Source organism: Helicoverpa zea, chromosome 6, assembly GCF_022581195.2.
Source record: "Helicoverpa zea isolate HzStark_Cry1AcR chromosome 6, ilHelZeax1.1, whole genome shotgun sequence".
NCBI lineage: Eukaryota > Metazoa > Arthropoda > Insecta > Lepidoptera > Noctuidae > Helicoverpa > Helicoverpa zea.
Window position 1 is genome coordinate 1,656,681 of NC_061457.1, and position 21,729 is coordinate 1,678,409.

The 21,729-nt window shown below is 36.6% G+C and overlaps 1 protein-coding gene across 2 annotated transcripts; it reads left to right on the top strand.

The window, feature by feature from the left end:
- Positions 1-316: 316 nt before the first annotated feature.
- Positions 317-21,271, top strand: LOC124631031 (superoxide dismutase [Cu-Zn] 2-like). Of its 2 annotated transcripts, none has more exons than XM_047165129.1 (5): positions 317-491; positions 17,332-17,408; positions 18,071-18,271; positions 18,681-18,931; positions 21,011-21,271. In XM_047165129.1, exons 2-5 carry the CDS (start codon positions 17,343-17,345, stop codon positions 21,108-21,110), a joined length of 618 nt encoding a protein of 205 aa, XP_047021085.1. In that variant the 5' UTR covers positions 317-491; positions 17,332-17,342; the 3' UTR covers positions 21,111-21,271. The 2 variants fall into 2 exon arrangements, with proteins under 2 accessions (XP_047021085.1, XP_047021084.1); XM_047165128.1 differs by lacking the exon at positions 317-491 and adding an exon at positions 9,178-9,254.
- Positions 21,272-21,729: the final 458 nt, after the last annotated feature.

Here is a 21,729-nt window from a genome sequence, read left to right on the forward strand (position 1 = left end):
AATTTAAACTAAGGTTGACTATATGGAGAAAAATATGAAAATGCACCGAAAAGCTTGTAGGAAAACTTGTTTTTTTTTTTTAAATATTATTATATATGCAAATAAAACTTAAGTACCTAAAAAGTTCCCTGATGAGCACAAACCCATTTAAATGCTTCTCAGTTAACTTAATTACTTACCTAGGTACCATGCATGTCTAAATCCTAATGAGATTTATTAGGTCACATTTTTCTTAGTTTTGCGCCTTCTCACGTGTTTTCAAGTTGCCATGTAGGTCATCAGTGATCAGCTGTACCCATTTGAAAGTAATTGCTATTAAACTGGCATTGACTAGTTGTCTTCGTGTCTTCACGGTCAGATGCTCTCAATACTTAGTTAAACTTATCACGTATTACAAACTTCATAGTAGTTAGTGTTTTATTGGGCAGTGCAGTGTTGTGTTGGCTGAGAAAACCGTGTTATCAGTGCTTGTTTTTTAAAAGATCAGAAAGGTGAGTAGAAAAATATTGCATGTACCTACTTATTTGTTGCTGTGAAGTTTCAATGCCATTTATATGAAGCACTTGAAGTCATTAAAATCGTAAACAAACTAGGAATTTTTCCTATTCAATAAGATATAGCCTATGTAATGTCAGTTAGTAGTACTTAGAGGCATGATACCTACATTGGTACATTAAAAGTCACAATAAAAAATGCGGAAGGAAAATCGTTAAAGGTAATCCATGTTTCATTAAAAAAGTCAATGATATTCAGCTATAAAGTTCTCTTCAAGACCAGTGTAAAATAATCTGTTTACCTACATGTTTTAACAATGAACTCCACCTTTCATTTAATTATATTTAGGTACAAATTCTACTGGAAATGAAAGCAGCGCAGAGATGACATAAAATCCTGTAAATAGGATTTATTCTTATAGATCCTTAGGTACTGAGAATCTGTTTTGTATAACTTTAGCGATATCAGTAATAAAATTTTCTTATCTATCTATCCTAATATTATAAAGAGGAAAACTTTGTTTGTTTGTTTGGTTGTAATGAATAGGCTCAAAAACTACGGGACCATTTTTAAAAAATTCTTTCACCATTTGAAAGCTACATTATCCACGAGTAACATAGGCTACATATTATCCCGGTACGGGCAGTAGTTACCATGGGACGCGGGTAAGACCGCGAGAAAACGGCTAGTCATAAAATAAGACGATTTACGATGGCATCAAGGCAATCTCTTGTATATTCCTACAAAAAGTCTCAATTTATATTGCATCGAATAATTAATGGTCAAGCCTTTTTTCACAATTGGGTACCGGGCTCTTTTTCAAAAGTCCCGCTACTTGTTTTAGTTTAATTTACCCTGGTCACGTATCTTGGTAGTCTGGTCGTTAAATACGATGTGTCATATGCATAGAATTTAATGCTTATTATGCTGTTACACATTAAGCGTATGTGCTAAAGAATGCAAAGTACCCATTATCCCCAGGTGTTCTTATTACTGGTGTAGTGATTAATATAAATCTTTGGTTCTGGTAGGTTTGTTGACAGTTTATAAATAGTCTTTACTGATTGCCGACTACAGCTTATAAATGAAAAAAAAAAACATGACAAACAGAAATACTTTTTTTTTAATTTTATATTTTGTTAAAATTAAAAGGTACCTTAACGCCCTGAAAACAACAGATGTAGAACATTACATTTTCTTGTAACTCGAAGACTATCTTCCTGGGTACTACCTACAAGAATAGAGCTGAACAAGAAGAAATATTGTAAAACTAGCTTCCGCCCGCGGCTTTGCCCGCGTGGATTTCGGTTATATCGCGTTTCCAAGAGAATTCTTCAAAAGTCCGGGATAAAAACTATCCTATGTTCTTTCTCATGGTCAACCTATCTCTGTACCAAATTTAAATAAAATCAGTTAAGTGTTATAATATTAGTAGGGATTAGTAGGGATACTTACAATCTAATGTTAGATATTTAAAATTCTAGATCGTTCTAGAATTATAGAGATGCGAGTTTCTTGCGTAATTGCTCCAGATGTAGAGTTGTAATTGCGCAAGGCTGTTACTGGGTCAAGTTCATCAAGTCATGTTATTGCTTTAAGATCTATTTGTACATAGAAAGGGCAATGTACGCCGCGGGCTAGACATAAGTCATCAGTAAGCTAGTTTGGTTCTAACATACGACTTTTCATTAATCAATAGTAAACGGCTCAGGGTTTATTTCCACAGATTTTTAGCCTGTTTCATTTGTATCTGAAATGGAACCAAAAGCCGTTATCAAAACATTGAATCGCAAATGATTGAACACATAGGTGTGCGATATCCCAAATAATCGAATGTTCGAAGTCGTAGGTTGTCAAAACATCAAGAATTCAAGAAATCGAATGATAACTATATTTTTATCCCACCATCTGGGAAAGAGTAGTTAGAGGAGTAGGAGTTCATAAGTGGAGTACATGAGAGGAGAACGTAAGAAAGTACATAAGGGGAGTACATATACGAGGAGTATATAAGAGGAGTAGGTACATAAGAGAGTTCATAAGAGGAGTTCATAAGGGGAGTACATAAGTGTACCTACATAAGTGGAGTGCATAAGAGAGTTCATAAGAGTACATAAGTATTTTACATCAAAACACTATAGGTACTTTCCGCCAAAAGTTTCACTTGCCTACCGCACCATGTCTCGTCAAAAACTTTTCCACTCACCAGCGCCGAATAAAAAATTGATTTCAGCATTCCGTCGTCTACCACTGGGCTACCTAAAGGTACAAGTTGGCAGCCGACCGCAGGCGACAACTGCAGACGACATGTCGTCGCTTCATTCAACTACGGAGGGAATTTCATAGAAATACATAGAAACCAGTAGTGTCGTTGCGACACGTCGTCTGCAGTTGTCGCCTGCGGTCGGCTGCCAACTTGTACCTTTACTCTGGATGAATTTCTCAAATAGGTCCAGTTCTGAAATTAGTATGTTTAAGAAAACCAACAAAGTCTTAAGCGTTTTATAATATATTACCAAAGATTAGCGAGCTTTTTTAAGGCTTTCTGTCGGTGAAAACTTAAACGTGTTTAAGTCATAAGTAGGTACCTACTGGAATGGCGAGTGCTAATGTCCAGATGGCCTTGAAATCAGGAGCAACGTGCTCACGAATACCTATTTATAGAAATTGTTGGGTAACTGGTGTTCGACAGGGGATAAAAACTATTATCTATAAACTGGTTTATTCTAGTACCTACTTGCTGAAAACAAGTTCTGCTTAAAATGTATAACTGACTTAAAACAAAATTAGGATCACTATCTGAATAAGGCTAAAGAAAAAGTCTAGCAACCAGGCTTACCAAGGGACATTGAATTGAATTAGGTACCCAGATTGACGTTGGAAAAAGGGTAGGGCAAATTACGGTTCATTATTTAAAAAATAAGCTTTAGCCCGGCCGCAGACATCCGGTTTCCGGATACGGTTTCCTGATCAGGAATTTAGATTCGGAAACCGAAATGCTCTTTTTTCATACAAAATATTCACAAGAGCGCACACATTCTTACTTTTTCCGGACAGAAAAAAACCTGACATTCGGTTTAAAATTTTCTCCGTGCGTTCGGGTACTCAGAACGGAATAAAACCTAATGACGTCATTACGAACGCAGCGCTCGCGAACAATTTGGTTCGACCGCCGCACACATACGGAAATTTTCATTCTGAATCAAGGTAGCCCTGTTCCGAATGGCAGCCCCGGATCTTCAATTTTTTTTAGGCGGGGCAAAAACTGAAAAATGCCGCCCCGCCTACCTACCTACTTATGTTTATTTTCACCAACGAAAGTCATTTTTTTGGTAGGTAAATGACTTAAAAAAATGTGTCCAAATAATTGTAGGCTCAAACTGTTGGCCAGGTTTAAGTTATAAAAGTCGAGACAGAATAATGCAATTATTGTAAAAATTTGTGCGAGTGAAAGAAGCGCGCAAATTTTTTAATTTTGGGACAAAAAAGTTAATAAATTTTAAAAAGCGCTGTAAAGTAACAAGCAGTCGGAAGCGCAAACTTTTTTGTTTTTGAGGACTCCATAAAAAATATTTTTTGCTACATTTGACTTATAAAATGTAATATAGCGTGGATTTGAGTCATGAAGTTATGAAAGTAACATATGTATAATATTGCGCGAGCGAAGCGAGCGCGAAATTTTTGAGCCTACGACACAATATTAAGTGACTAAGTACATTGTAAAGCCACGAACTTTTTTAAATTATTTGTTTGAAGACTCACAAATTAAACTGGGAATTATGTATAAATAAAACGAAACCGTAATAAGAGCGAGTGCCATTTGTGTTCGTAATTCGGTGCGTCAATAAAAATAATAAACAATCAGAAAAATAGTACATACTTTGTCATTTAGCCGCGAGCGTAGCGAGCGAGAATTTTTTCACTTATTTGGAGGATGTTAAAAGTGAAAAATAATCAAAATGATCGATCAATCAAACAAAGCGAAGGCGACTTTTTTGTCTGTATCATATGATACAATGTGGAAATTCCTTATCAAACAGGGGCGTCCCGCGGCGCCCCTGAGACCGAGGCGCCCGGGTTATTCGCACACCTTGCACCATAGCTTAAGACGGCCCTGAAGACTCACAAATGAAACTGGGAATTATGTACAAATAAAAAGAAACCGTGATTAGAGCGAGTGCCATTTGTGTTCGTTGATTCGGTGCGTCAATAAAAATGATAAACCATCAGAAAAACAATACATACGTTGTCATTTAGTCGCGAGCGTAGCGAGCGAGAATTTTTTCACTTATTTGGAGGATGTTAAAAGTGAAAAATATTCAAAATGATCAATTAAACAAAGCGAAGGCTTGAATGTAGAAACTTTGCTTGTCAGTATCATGATACAATGGAACTTCCTTATCAAACGGGTGTAATTTTTTCGAAATTTCCTGGTGGTGGGGCGCCCCTGAGACATCACACCCTGCACCATAGGTTAAGACGGCCCTGTAGGTAACAATTATGGTATTCTGTGATGCAGGATTTAAAATCAGGCAGCCGCCTGATTTTGCCGCCCCCTGAATTTGCCGCCCGGGGCATGGGCCCCGGCTTGCCCCCCCTAGATCCGGGGCTGCCGAATGGACGTGTATCAGAGCATTCAGAGCCCGCCTGTGACTGGCTTTTTATATATGTTTTTATTTTTGTATTAAATATTATAAAAAAAATCCTGTATATTGAACAATTAACAAACTTACACATATTTACATAAATAAACACCCAAAAATAATGAGTTTTTTTTTATTTCTCTCATATATCCGCCTTTATAATAATAATAATCAATTTTTATTCAGATAATACAATCCATTATTGTTAGTAAAGACATTTATGAAGTTCATCAAAGGATTTAATGGACTTTCTGTAATACTTAATAAATAATTCTTCTGGGTATGCTCGTAATTTAGCTGTTTTAACATAGAATTGACTTTCGGATAATCTTTGAGTATTCGACGGGTGTACCCAGTAACGTCGTTTCCTCTTTTTCTTGTTTAGCGCCAGTAAAAGTGCAACAGCAATCAATTCGTCATAGTCCATGATGTCGTGCCTTCAATATGGTTCCTCTTTACGTACTGGCCATGTAAATTCCGAATGAAAAAAACCGAATGTGTGCGCTAGTGACACGGAATCCCTAATCTGAATTCCTGATCAGGAAACCGTATCCGGAAACCGGATGTCTGCGGCCGGGCTTATGCAATAAATTTTCAAATATCAATTGTCAATTGTTTTTTACAGAGCTTGACAATTCAGTTTAGATCAAAAATGGTTTTAAATGACAGCTGTTCTGTAACAAATATAGCAACAGTTTGCTATATTTGTTACAGATTACAGAATAGTTACTAACAGCCAGTTTCTTTATCAAAATTAAAAGTCAAAGTAATGTCATAAAGTAAAAGTAACGGTCAAATTCGGTTTTTCAAGGCTAAAGTAACAGCAAAACTAATAGATAAAATCGTGAAAAAACTATTTTGACCGTACTTTTACTTTATTACATTACTTTGGCTTTCACTTTTGATGAAGAAACTGGCTGTAAGTAATTTGTTTAAGTTCAACACCAAACCACGTAGCCTGGATGCATACAATCGATGTACCTACTAGCACATACGTGCTTACAACATTTCAACCTCCATCAAAATAATGAACATTGTCAGCCATTGGCTCTCACTCAAGATACCTTCCTAACAGCATTGTAATTTGAAAAAACCGGCCAAGTGCGAGTCGGATTCGCTCACGAAGGGTTCCGTACCAGAACAAAAATTAGCAAAAAAAAACCAAAATATTTATTTTATTCTAGTTTTCAGTATTTGTTGTTATAGCGGCAACAGAAATACATCATCTGTGAAAATTTCAGCTCTCTAACTATCACGGTTAATGAGATACAGCCTGGTGACAGACGGACGGACGGACGGACGGACGGACGGACAGAGAAGCGAAAACAATAGGGTCCCGTTTTACCCTTTGGGTACGAAACCCTAATTATGCATTTTATTGTTATCCCATGTTGCTTGTTCATTGAAGTTTGAGTTAAATTCTACTTAAGACAGTTTCATTTCATATTTCTTAATTCAGTTCTTGGTCACCAGTTTCTCAAAGAAGTTATGTTTATGCAGTTTATGCAGTTCAATGCACACCCAGGTAACAATTAGTTGGGGTTTCACACTTTAAAAAAAGCGTCAATTATATCTAAAAGGAAATATCGCGGGGAATCCTTTGTGTAAATTTTTATGTGTACGCTTCAGATAATTGCATATAGGCATTTGGTACCTGCATTGATTGACAATACGGGACTAACTAATATGCATAAACTAATTAGGTACTACATTTGTACTAAAAAGAGGAAACCTTTTTTTATCGATTTGAAAAATTCTTTCACTGTTAGAAAGCAAGACTATCCCCGTGTAACATAGAATTCCTACAGGTATTTTGTCCAGGTACATGAAGGCGGGAGAAGTCGCGGGAAAACAGCTAGTAAAGTAATAGGTAAACAGGCTGAAGACGTATTTTCATCACCTTCGTTTAATTTTTCTGTGACTTTGCTTGAAATCATACGTAAGGTTATCTATTTGTTACGTATGGGCAGATTGTCCGTCATCATTGAATCAGTAATTTTGTAAACATTGATAAATACGTTCATAATCCAATTTTTTTAAATCTCTTGCTCTCATCAGTTCACTCGAATGCCAATTGCATAGGTCATTCAATCTCGACGTGTGAAACAGTTTCTTAGGTATTTTATAATGGTGGTCTTCTGTAACACGGTGAGAAGGGGACAAACATATTATTTCTTTTCGAGTTCCCGCATACTGCAGATTAAGCAGTCAGATCACAGTTCGCAAAATCTTTTTTAAAGGAAGTCTTGATTCCAATCAAAATTTTTCAGTTTGTCTGATCTTTGTAATGTGGGATACTCCACCATTCATCTTCATACTGATTATCAGGCCAAACAAACTATGTGCCGACTAAAAGTTTGCACTGTGCGGGTACTCTTATATTTGATTTTATAAAGCTGAAATATTAGTACGTTTGCACGAGACTCGACACTCTTTCAAGAAATATTTATCAGCATTTATCTGGATCTTTTGCGTGATTCATTTATCTAGATGTGCGGATTAGTTCCTACTGGACGAGGGTGAAACCGCTGGCGGACCCTAATAGTAATTAAGTGACAGAAAATGCCATTGATATAGTCTATGGACAATGCAGTTTTCCTAGTTATTGCCTACAGCGGTTATGAAAAACTAAATATATAGTTTTTTTAGATAGTAGTTAAGTACTGTTTCAGGGTTCCACAATGAGCAATATCCAAGATCTTATTAGTATCATTTTAATTTAGGAAAATGGACTGTTTGAAAATACCTCATATAATCAGTTTTTTTCAGAAGTACCTATTTCTTTGTCTAACTTAACAGTAGCGGCTAAGAAAAGCTAGACTTCTGTACCGTGAAGGGAACATATAATTTTTGTTTTGTTTGTACATTAGTACCAGATACTTATTTTACATCAGGAACTACAAGAATTAAGTAAAATTATTACCTTCATTTTGGGCTGCGGAATTGTTCTAAAGAATTACCGCGGCCCTGGTACATAAAAGGCCTACGACGGAACACGACGGTTTTTAGTCAGTAAGAGTCTGACACTCCCTCACCGCTGCTAACCCACAGGGCGAAGGGTCATTTGATGAATTTTCATAATATGTTCTGTGAGAATGCTTGGTCACAAGACCAGATCATCATATCGTAGGAATGGGAAGAATAGTTGTTCCTGAGGAGGGAGAACATGATAGAGTATTTCCCAAGAATTTTCCTACCGCTACCTATCTAGGTGTATCGATCTACAGGTATGATGTCTGTCAATCAATTGGAATCGATAAGGATTCGAAAATGGAAATTCATGATTTTACATCACAATAAATACAGTGGAAATATGAATAGTGGGTATATGAAATCTTATACAAAACAAATAACTAAAATTTTACAAGGCCCGGTTATTTTAAAAGCGAACTTATTAGTTCAAGATAAAAAGCGATCAAAATTGATGACCTTATCCTGCAGAGAAGCGGTTTGATTAATTTAGGGCACCATGTTAGGTACCTATAGTTAGGCTTGAAAAATAAAAATATACTGGTTCTTCCCTCAGTTTAGAACATCCAAACAATTTTCCTTGTTACTTTTCATTAGTCGTGACTGTTACGCGACAGATCAATGCAGAAGGTGTAACACGTTTCTCTTCATCTTTTCATTGCCTTCTCCTTTACTTTTTTTAAATGATTCAAAATCAAAACTCATTTATTTAAACTTTGGCTACAAGACACTTTTGAACGTGAGGAATTTACATAAGACAGCCCCCAAAACGCCCACCCTTCATCACTTCCTATGTGTTTGTGCTGGGCAGAAGAAGTGGCGCAACAATTTCCCCAGCAAGATTGGTAGGCACCCTACCCTTTTTACGGTCACCATTAAATCTTACAACGTAAAAATAAATAATAGATTTATACCTAAACAAACAAACATACAGACAGAGCATTGGGAACGGCCGATATCAAATGCTTCTGCTTAGGCGTTTGTCAGATTGACGATATCGACTATGAAATATATAAGAGTGGTACTTCTGTAAATTTACTCGCGCTATAGTACCGGCAACTGAGTATATATCGTGTTTGTGTGTGTCCCAACTCAGTAGTATATCCTGCACCGAACAAACCGGCTCATTCACCGCTGATCTTTGCCCAGGTAAGTCGCTTATTATGTTAAAAACATTATTATTTATCACATTATTTGTTTACTTTGCGAATAATCTGGTTTTCTGAGTGTAGTGTTTTGTTAAATCTGTTTAAACTTTATAGTAGGGGAGGCCTAGAAGGGATTTTGGGATTTACTCAAGCGCGGCAGATTAGTATATAGGGAGGTACCTATTACCCCATTTAACACCTCCACCAAGTATAAGCCCTGTATATGCAGCCGCGCGTCTAGAATAAAGGATCAGATTAGTAAAAAAAAAATTATCATCTGACATTCTCCAGCGCGTCAGATTAAGATAGGGTAAGTTAGTTATATGCTAAAAAGTGTATATTCCACTAATCTGACAATTTGCGATTGACGATAAGAAGTAGGAAGGTTGCAAACTTGTAAAAAAAAAACGTCATCTTGACTTTCTCGAGCGCGGCTATTTTTTTTTTATTTTGAAGGGAGTAATTCAACGTTCACGAAAAATATAAAATCTGACGATTCCCGTAAGCCGAAGTAAGGAAAATTAATCGATAAAGTTTAAAGCGTGCAGCTACGTGATGCAGGTATTCTCCTCCCAAGTTTCTATTCCTCTCTCTCTTTTTTCAATTCAATTCATTTGCAATAAGTGTTGGTACATTTTGGGTCTTAAATAATCTACACTAATATTATAAAGCTGAAGAGTTTTTTTGTTTGAACTCGCTAATCTCAGGAAGTTACTGGTCATGGTATGCAGATATATTGTTTTTAACGAAGACGATTCATTTTATTGGATACTTTCGTTAAATACGTGTGCCTTCCAGTTGCATTGTTTGTCTATCGTGATACCGAGAAATGCCGTTTCGTATACTTCGCCTTTTTTATACAGGTCGTGGTGGCCTAGTCATCCGGTTAACATTGGCTCTACTCTGCATAACGTGGTTCACAAATCACGCGCGTAGTGTCGCTTCGTCAATGAAAACAACTGCTATCTCTTTCTAACTGTTCTGCAAGAGTGGCAACGCGTAACTCTACTGGATGGTTTTAAACTAATAAATTAAGTCAAATTTATACGTATTTTTTTTGTATGAAAATAGCTGGGAAAAAGGCTAGGCAGATTATTTAGATTTTAGATTTATCTATGTGTATTAAATTGAATAAAATTAATTTTTGTAAGATTTACGCGTAGATTATTTCCGTCAAGCCATGTTATTATAGATTCTATTATATTGTTTATGACACATGTATATTTATCAATGTCATTATAATTCAATGTAATTATTATAGAAATGTAGATTGGTACACTCCGCCAATAGCAATTTCATACATATCATTGTATGTGCCTTTTTATCGAGAACAACCTTTATTATAACAGCTTTGTTGAAATGTTTGTCCGTTCTGAGATATAGATCAAAAAATGTGTAAAAGTTAAGACTAAATAATCTATTGATATCTCAAGTTTTTAAAGGAATACCAAAGTGCTACTACGTGTATGTCTTGTAAGTACTAAGTACTTGCTGTGCAGACATTGGTGTCCAAGATAAACTTAGACAGTAAATACAAACTTAGAAAAGTTGCATTGGTACTTGCCTGACCTGGAATCGAATCCACATACTTGAGACGTTGGTTTTTTACCCACTAGGCCACCACGACTTAAATAATGATTATAACAAAATTAAAAAAATATCGACATTGGTGTTAATTTTTCAAAGAAAAGAAGATGGATCACAATCCATACAAAATTGCCCTACGTCCTATAACAATGTGACGTATCTCAAAAAAAAGATAAAAATGTTTAAAAAAATATGGCATACTCTTTAATTTATTTTTTTTACACCTTCATACGAAAAAAATGCTTTCAAAATTGTTCAGGCGCTGTTAAGAAAACATCGTTCATAGGACTATTTATGGACTATTTTATTAAATTATTTTTTGTTCGATAGGGTATACCTCACAGGTGGTCCCATAATCATCAGGTCAGGATCTGATGATGGAAACCCTAAGAAATCCATGGCAACTTTTGAAAGTTGTAGGCATGCGCAGGATAAAAGCTTGACTATAAGGTGTATGTCTTATAACAATATGCAACAGTGAAGGTTTGGAGCTGACCTGATGATGGAGACGAAAGAAGGTCGAGGGAACTCGACAACTGAATATGTAAACTACCTCGTGTTTGGGCTTATATTATTTGTATTGAATAGACTTTTGCAACAGTGAAGGTTTGGAGCTGACCCGAAGATAGAGACCAGAGAAGGTCGAGGGAACTCGACAACAAAATATGTAAACTACCTCAGCAGTCGGTGTCTAATGGATGTACCTAAGTTAAGTTTATTTGTAAGTAAGTTTATTTCCCCACCGACTTCATTGGTTTTTTTTTATTTTCAGTGACAAGCACAGTTGTCACTATCCGCATAAGTGGAAAGTTCTCATCAATACGAATAATATAAGCCCAAACACGAGGTAGTTCACATATTCAGTTGTCGAGTTCCCTCGTCCTTCTCTGGTCTCCATCATCAAGTCAGCTTCAAATCTTCACAGTTGCAAGGGTCAATTCAATACAAATAATATAAGCCCAAACACGAGGTAGTTTACATATTCGGTTGTCGAGTTCCCTCGACCTTCTTTCGTCTCCATCATCAGGTCAGCTCCAAACCTTCACTGTTGCATATTGTTATAAGACATACACCTTATAGTCAAGTTTTTATCCTGCGCATACCTACAACTTTCAAAAGTTGCCATGGATTTCTCAGGGTTTCCATCATCAGATCCTGACCTGATGATTATGGGACCACCTGTGAGGTATACCCTATCGAACAACAAAATAATTTAATAAAATAGTCCATAAATAGTCCTATGAACGATGTTTTCTTAACAGCGCCTGAACAATGTTTAAAACATTTTTTTCGTATGAAGGTGTAAAAAAAATAAATCAGAGAGTATGCCATATTTTTTTAAACATTTTTATCTTTTTTTTGTGATACGTCACATTGTTATAGGACGTGGGGCAATTTTGATCCATCTTCTTAGGTTACAGTATTGATTATTATTAGTTTTAATTTGTTTTTATCTATATCTGAGAACGGACAAACATTAGAACAAAGCTGTCATAGTAAATGTTATTCTAGTTGAAAAGACCTATCCAACGATGTATTTGACTTTGCTATTGGTGGGGTTTATCATTACGCCCAATATCCAGTTGGTACAGTATAAGGTTGAAATGCAAAATTATAGTAACAATTATGAACCCTAACGGGCACAGCAAGTAGTACTTAGAAGACATACTCGTAGTAGCACTTAGATATTCCTTTAAAAAATTGAGATATCAATTGATTTATTTATTTTTAACTTTTACACACTTTTTGATCTATATCTCAGGACGGGCAAACGTCAACAAAGCTGTCATATTAAAGGTTGTTCTAGATAAAAAGGCCTATACAATGATATGTATGACATTGCTATTGGTGGAGTGTACCGGGTTTCGTATATTTGTGTCCATTGTCCTTTATGTTTTTCATACTTATTTGCTTATAAATAAAAGTTTTGTACTTCAAAGAATACATACTGGTTTATTTACTTGCAATTTTTTCAGTTCTTCAATTTGTTAAAAGGTTTGCAAAAAAAACTTTCTGTTGTCAGATTAAGCGAATTCCTCCAGATAATCGTCAGATTATAAGATGATTACGTTAAGGGTACATAAATGAACCATATATATCTTAATCTGACGCGCTCGAGTATTTCAAAATGGCAATTTTTTTTTGCAATTTCAAATAATGGCCACGAGTTTAGGTCACGTCTAAATCGTCAGATTATTGCATAAGAGCCTTCGTTTTGGTTCACTTAACACCCCTTTTGATAATCTGACGCGCTCGATAAAATTATTTTTTTTCCCATTTTTAACCCTTACCTACTACCACCCCCACCATGGAAACAGTCAGATTAATATACGTATGTTTTCAAAATGACGTAGGACGTGCATGCTATTAATATCTGACGCGCTCCAGTATGTCCATGCAACTGTTTTTTTTTACATTTTTGAAAGTTTATAGCCGCTCCACCCACCGATGAAAGTGTATGTATGTCAGGACATTTTTTTCTTATCATCTAAGCTTCGCAATCTAATAGGTCTCATTGACGCTCGAGTCACTCCCGATTTAGCACCCTTGCCTCCCCTACTATTACTTTGATTCTCTCAATTGCGAGAACGTCACAGATGATTTAATAGAGCGTCTGTTAAGATTATTCTAGAAGATGCGTATTGTAGCGAGTAAAATGTAAATAATAGTAGTTATCTTAATGTTTCAACTAGCTTATTTAAGTTATAAATAGTTCTTATTTTTGAGTGGCGTTGTTTACGTTAATATACTTTGGTACCTAGGATGGAACCGGTTTTTGCGCCATAATTTCCACCAAGGCCACGTTTGGATCGAATAAATAAGACGTTGGTTTGTTTGTCAACAAAACAAATGATTGTCGGTATCGAAAGTCATTGTAGAAATGACATAATTAGTCATCTGTTACGATGAGTTTTATTTTCTTTGGATTTAAATTAAAATGTAATTACATCAGGGTACCTATTAATAGATAAATGATGCTATGTTATTATTCTTTATTTATGAATGCTTTTATCAAAAGTTAATGTTGGCTTCTCTTACTTAATTATATATTTGGCCAGAGCTAATCAGTTAATATATTAATTTACTTTCTGTTTATTTTATTATTCTTATTTTACTGATGAAATATTACGAAATACTGACGTTATGTATAGAATCTAATCGGCTATCGAGACATGATTATTATCACCACATCTGAAGAATTCGATAAGATTTTCGTCATCTCATATTGAGATGTCAAAAATAAGACTTGCCATTCATATTTCACTTTTTCATTGTCAACTTGAATTGCAGTTTGTCCGGATTTCAAGGAAAGCAGGAAAGATATTTTCTTCTTTACGGTTCAACAACCGCTAAGCTTAAATATCTATATGTCTGTTGCAAAATGATTTATTAATAACTAGCTTCCGCCCGCGGCTTCGCCCGCTTAGAGTTGGGTTATATCGCGTTTCCAAGAGAATTCTTCAAAAGTCCGGGATAAAAACTATCCTATGTTCTTTCTCAACGTCAACTCTAAGTATGTACCAAATTTTATTAAAATCAGTTCAGTGGTTTAGACGTGAAAGCGTAACAGACAGGCATACAGACAGAGTTACTTTCGCATTTATAGTATTAGTAGGGACATTGTGATATTCAAAATGGTATACACTCCTAATCACCTTTAAAGAATGTAACGTTTTTTTAATTTCTAAAAGTTTTTAATTTATTTTGGGAAGTAGGTACTCTAAGTCTCATCAGTTGATTTCTAAGGTCCTAAGGAGATCATACGCATACAGATAAGAACACCAAAACACACATTTTATCATTTTGTAAAAAAACTACTTTTTTCATGTAAAAGTTAAGTACCTACTTCCTTATACTTAAAATATAACGAGATAGTACAAAACCCACAAGGTATTCTCTTCATATGGATCATGTTTCTGTATTACGTAATGCTTTGTTAATGCTGAGTTCAAACACCGCTGCGCCCGCGCACATGTCAGTTACCATTTGTCAATTTGATATCTAAGGTATCAACTTCTCGTTTGTATTTATGATAGGAAATCTAGCTAGTCCATTAAATAAAAATACCTGTTTGCCTACTAAACAAAAAAATATGTGCAACTACTGAACTAATAGCGACACTTAAAATTTTACACATTCTTTTGATAGATATTTTCTGTAACTTGTATTAAAAATAATCGCGTTGTCATAAGTTTGGAGAGAACTTTAGAGTACGGCGGATCGTTTCTAAATTGTACGCATTAAGTTACGTATAATTAATCGTAAAGTTTTTCTGTAGTCATTGTACGAGCATTATTCTGGTTTTTGCTATAAGTAGGCAGTCTTTTGTTTCATTGTTTGGAGTCAGTTAATAAGAGGGATTAAATTGCAAAAATTATAAGGGCCTTACTACAAAAACTTTAAGCCCTGTTTTACACTTGTCTAATAAAATTTTGGCTGCAAAATGAACCATATGTCAACGTCATAATTTGACATTTTTTTAGACAAGGCATAAACTGACGTTTAAAAGTTTTTGTGGTAAGACGGTAAGTTTTCAAGGTAAACTGATTCAAACAAGTTGCATGAACTACTTAATGGAGGTAGTTAGGATAGGTGATCTAGGATAGGATGCCAGAGATGTTCAAATAGAACCCGGTACCCACCAATGTACCCACCAATTTAACGTGCCTTCAAAAATGCCTTGAGGACCTCGTTATGTCGATATGATCACCCATTGATCGCGCCATGCCTTGCTTAACCTTTACATCGATCGACCCGTGCAGTTGTTACGAGTTCCTCCAAATTTATGCTTAGGCTACAACTCACCAAAAACACTTTAAATGTCTAAAAAACCTAAAATAAACTGAATGAACCGGTTAGTTTTTAATGCATTAAACATTATACAAAAAGTTCGATGATTGGGGAAGATAAAAACAAAAGTCAGTCTTTATTTCAAGTCAACAGGATAATTTTGAATTCGTATTTGTTATGCAATATGCAAAACTTGATTCAAAGTACCTACATAGGCACCTTAGGCAGATATTTTTAGCATATTTTTAGCAGAAAAAGGGTGTTTTGGGACCCACCCTTTTTCTGCTGTACATAAATGATCTCTGTAAACTTGAACCAAAAAACTCCAAAGTACTAGCTTACGCTGGCGACACTGTTATCCTGGTTCATGGCCGTGACTGGAATGAGGTGCGGATTCACGCAGAGTCAGCCTTGCAAGCTACTATGCAATGGCTCACACAGAACTTGCTCACCCTAAACCTTGATAAAACCAAGTTCATCACCTTCAGTCCAAGGAAAGTTACCCAACCAGCCCCGGCTTTTCGCCTGACTGCTCACGTATGCCATACAGTTAGTATTGCCACTTGCGGCTGTCCTGAAATTACGCGTACGGACTCAATCAAATATCTTGGCGTCTGGGTTGGCAGCACGTTAACATGGAGTGAGCAAATCGATTCACTGGTGTCAAGGGTTAGGAAATTAATTTTCGTTTTCAAAAACTTAAGGACTTCTGCCGATTTTTCCATCTTAAGAACTGTGTACTTTGCGCTTGCTCACTCCATTTTGACATACTGTATTTCGGTCTGGGGTGGTGCTGGTAAGTGCCTTATGTTACGTTTGGAGAGGGCACAGAGGGCTGTCCTCAAGGTAATGGCCTTTAAACCATACTGCTTCCCTACCCGCGAACTGTACATGCTGTGGAAACTACCCACGGTAAGGCATTCTTTTGTGCTAAGTACAGTGTTGCGGAAACACTTAACCCTAACTTTTGAACCTGACCTTAAAAGGCGAAAGCGAAGAACTGACAGAGTCTGTCCTACATTAAGTGCCAAACTCGAAACTGTCCGCCGGCAGTTCGTTTTCCTTAGCCCCGTGCTCTATAATAAAATTAATAAAGAGCTTACTATCTTTCCATGTACTTTCCGAATTTGCAAAAAAGTTATTGATGAATATCTCCACACTCTAACATATGAGGAATTGGAAATGTTAATCAAACCATAAAAATATTTCTTCCGCAAACATGCACACCAGATACACGGTAGCGTGGAGTGTGCTCGTGGGGAGGTCCCTCAAGCACACCCTACACTTACACCCTACAGACATGCACAACACTCACATACAACACTGCCACACGCACTACCATAAATAGTTTAATTTATCTTTCAATTTTGTTCATTTTTGCTATATTTATATTTGCTAGCAAATATCCTGTATATGTAGTTAATTGCTCTACAATGTTGCTCATATATTATCTGAAATTTGGAACGCTGTGCCTTTCCTGGAGGTGGGCGTTAATAGCTGCAACACAGTTACTCAACTAATGTAGCTATTTACGTACTCAAATTATTTGTAAAAGTGTTTTTGTTCCAATAAAGATTATTATTATTATTATATTATTTTAAACCAAGAGTCGTAAAGTTAGTTTTGAGGTAATTTACGCGGCACAAAAAACTTTTATTGAGGTAAAATGTGTTAAAAAGGGTTTGCTCTTTTATTTTCAGATAATTTGAAGATGTTCAAGACTTTGTTTTTCGTGGCCACGGCCGTCGTTGTGGCGTCAGCTGCCGCTGTTGACCAGGTATTTTATTCACATTTTTGTACATATCATCTCAGTCGAGTAAATAAAACCTCGCTTCAATAGAAGACAGCGCCATTCCGGCACAAAAAATATTTTTCCATTATGACTGAAAAAAAATATAGAGGTAATTATAATTCATTACATGACCATTATGTACCTCCTAACAGCACAGTTCACATGTTTTGAATTTTGAGTTACTTCCTAGCACTGGGCAGACTTAAGGACATTATCAAATGCAAACTAAACTTAGCAACATAAAAAAAATGATGATGATGTCCTCCTAGCCGATTATCGGCTACGACGGCTGTTCTCACGTAAGGAGATTAGCCAACTACGCAGGACATATTATAGTGCACGAGCATTTGCGCAGACACAGGTGCACTCACTATTCCTTAACTCTCATAGCCCGATGGGACGGTAATCCGACACGACCGGAGAGAGATCAGGCGCAGGACCGACATTTACGTGCTCTCCGATGCACGGGAGTATCAATCACCAACTTCCAGGCTCCGGGCTGCTTTGTGAAAGTCTTCTAAAACCCACAAAGCGATTTCGGCCCGACTCGGGAATCGAACCCGAGACCTCGTGCTCAGCAGCCGCACTTGCGACAGCTAGACCAACGAGGCAAAAAAAATACTTAATCAACTAAACCGTCATTCCAGGAGGTGACTCGCGCCATCGTCCGTCTTGACGGCGACGGCGTCACCGGCGCCATCACGTTCACGAAGCAAGAAGACGGCAACGTGCGGATTACCGGCACCGTGTCCGGCATGGCTCCCGGCCTATACGGCTTCCACGTCCACGAGACCGGAGACATCACGAAGGGCTGCGGGTCTACTGGTGGACATTTCAACCCTAATGGCGTAAGTAGTGCTGGGTTTTGGGGTTTGATGTTGAAAGAGATCATGAGGCACGTCGAGAGATTGGAGTAGTCCAATCTGCAAATATTTCAATCAACTTTGGAGCTTATGTTTTAGAGATAAACCCTCAGTTGCAGAAAGATCCATTTAAGTTAAAGATTCATTAAATCTATTGCTGACACGTTCTTTGTCAACGAGATAAGAAGTGTTAGCAACAGATTTAAAGAACGTTTAATTTTTATGGGCCTTTCTGCAACTGACGGAAAGTTAAAAATCTATTAAACAAAGACAGATTGTAGTAGTTTGATATACTGGCGTCTGTACATTGAGTAAATGAGGTGTATTTACAGAAGTCCCAAAAAACATCTACCTAAATACTGCAAAAACACTAATCAACTCTTCTCGATTCCAGAATGACCACGGCCATCCTCATGACGAGAACCGTCACGTAGGAGATCTCGGCAACATTGAGTTTGACGGATCCAGGACTGCCAATGTAGACTTTGTGGACCACCAGATCAAGTTGAGCGGCCGTCACAACATCCTCGGCAGGGGTCTGGTCTTGCACGCCGGCACTGATGACTTCGGCAGGACTGATCACCCTGACTCCAAGAAGACTGGAAACGCTGGAGCCCGTGCTGCCTGCGGAGTTATTGGAATCCTGTAGGGCTTTCTTTAAGTTGTAACTTTAAGATGTTGACGAGAAATACTGGCTACGTGTCCAAGGGATTAGTATATTTTTGCAATGGGAGGGACCATTCTTCTAGATCCTCGTGGAGAATCCAACCTTTTAAAATTATCATAAGTTTTCTTTTTTTTATAACTCCCGCGTTAGTTCGCATACAGTTAACTGTGCGGTTTTTGAAATCTTGTGCCATTATTTCTCGATTAACATCTATGGACTGCATATCTGTGTACTAAACCTATCCACATTCCATTCTACTAACTCGCTTTGAGACTTCAAGACATCTTTGTAACACCATCACAAACAATGCTTTTGATAATGGAATAACACCTGTGTTCTTTCTCAAACTCCTAATGTACGCTCTAAAGGAACTAATGTACAAATTAATTTGTAGTATAAGCACCTACTTTTAAAGAATCTCAGTAGAGTTTGTTTAGGATAGCATAGATATTCGTTTTCTATTTTTATACTTTTGACAGGTCTCGTCGAATCAACGTTAATTTCTGTATTGCCAAATTGAATAAAATTGTCTTTATAATTGTTGTTTTTATTTGTAGGTCCGTATTGTATTACGTTATAGCTTTATTTAGTTCTAATAAGAATTTACCAAGTACTAAAAGTTTTGCTGTTCTTATCTTCACTCAAAGTTGTAGGTGTTTTCTAATTGATATATGCCATCTGGTGTAATTTTGGAGAAGGTAGAACTTTTATCCACACAGAGTCAAAATCTGGCACCACCTCCTTTCCACCCAGAGGAAGGTATTTATTAATTTATCAATCACCATTTTTTTACGTTCAGAGTACCATAACAGCAGAAATGAGTTGGATGCAATTGATTTATATGAAATCAAAGGTTTAAAATATAGTTTTTACAGATTTTTGGCTGCGGCTAGGATAAGTAAGTCCGAATAATGGAAATGTTCACTTTTTACAAGCTTGGCTGCTGAAGATGGAGCTGTAAAAATATATTTCTAGAGGCAGACCAAAAGGTTCCCACACTTCCCACTATTGTCCAACATTTAGCAATAGAAATAATGATGTTCAAAAGGATATCCTTTTGAATATCATTATTTCTATGCACCTAACATTATTAAATAGCAATAAAATTATATTTACAGTTTACCCTTGAAAGCGTAATGGAAAGTTCGATAAAGGATATTTCAAAGTAGTATATTAGTCAATACACAGAGTCTCGTAATAATACTAATGACGTCTAGTTCGATTTATAGCCTCACGGGCTGTTTTCAGAGTCACACAGGCGCACTTTCTATTCCCTCACTCTCATAGTCCGATAAGACAGCAATCTGACAGGACCGTAGAGAGGGTAGCGACGTTGTCGGGGCTGCAGGATTGTTCAGTCACTCTTACAGAGTCATTTGATGCCTTCCCATATAAAAAAAAAAAACAAAAGAGAGAGAGTAGCGATTTCTTAAGAAAACTGTTAGGTCGTTTGTCCACCGGCGCCGTCACCGGCACGTCAACGAGGACGAGATTTTTTCGGGCCGTGTTTAGTACCGGCGGCCGGGTGACGGCGCTCGGGTGACGGCCGTGGGGTGGACACACGGCCATAGTAAATGTATGTATCACTAAATCGGCGTCGTCATGTCGTTATCAGTGATGGTCCGGTGACGGTGGCGGTGGACATAGGACAACACTATGTAGCTTGCTGGCTAGCTGTAGGTCCTGCACCTGATTTTTCGCAGTCCCGGTCCGAAATTACCAACTTTTATGAGTGAAGCAATGTGGAGAGCAATCTCGATCACTATACACACTAACATTTCTGGGTCTGTTGGATGGTTTCCATTGGCTTTCGGCGTGGAGGATGTCGTGCCTGAGTTTATCGGTATTTAATGAAAAGACGTACCATTGTAAAAATAAGCGCCAGGCATTGTATTTTCAGCATACATACAACACGAAGTTTATTTTTTTTTTCATGGTGAATCTAAAACTTAACTAATCCTTCCTAACATATCACAATTTGGGCAACATTTTAATGATGCACGAATTACTTTAAGTACTCGCACAAGTATTTATTTGTACCTTGTTTCAATTTTCAGGAATGAATCTGCCATGAAGACCAGTGCCGCGTCTTCAGCTACCAGCAACATATTCATAGCTTTATCAATGTATTCATTAATTGCAGTACTTTTAAATTAAATATCAAAAGATTTGTACTTAATTACTAAGAATTAAGTTTGCTATTTATTAAAGGTACTGACATCGTTTAAGTTCTTATATTTAAATGGTTGTGTACTTATGTAAGTTTTATTTATATTATACTGTATCAAATAAAGTAATATAATGATAATATTTTTAAATTCAATTGTTTTACTTGGTTTCGGATGATCTTTTAGTTCGTTTTAAATGTTTAAAAACAGAGTCATCAGAATAAAAAAACTTAATAACTAATAATGAGAAACAAAACAGACTTAGATATGCATCTATGGAATACATTTTCTAACTCTGTCACAATCTAGTGATTAACTTTTTAATCAGTCATGAAATAGACTGGTTTTAGTCTATGATTGCTAACAGTATATGATATGGGAATATACAGGTGGAACATTATAAATCTAATCGATATCAATTAGGTACTTACTTTCTATCGATTTAAATGTCGCAGTTCATGGTATATGAACGCATTTTATCTTTTGCTTATTTTATAGCCGTGGTGGCCTAGTGGGCAAAAAACTAACCTCTCGAGTATAAGGGCGCGGGTTCGATTCCAGGTCAGGCAAGTACCAATGCAACTTTTCTAAGTTTGTATGTACTTTCT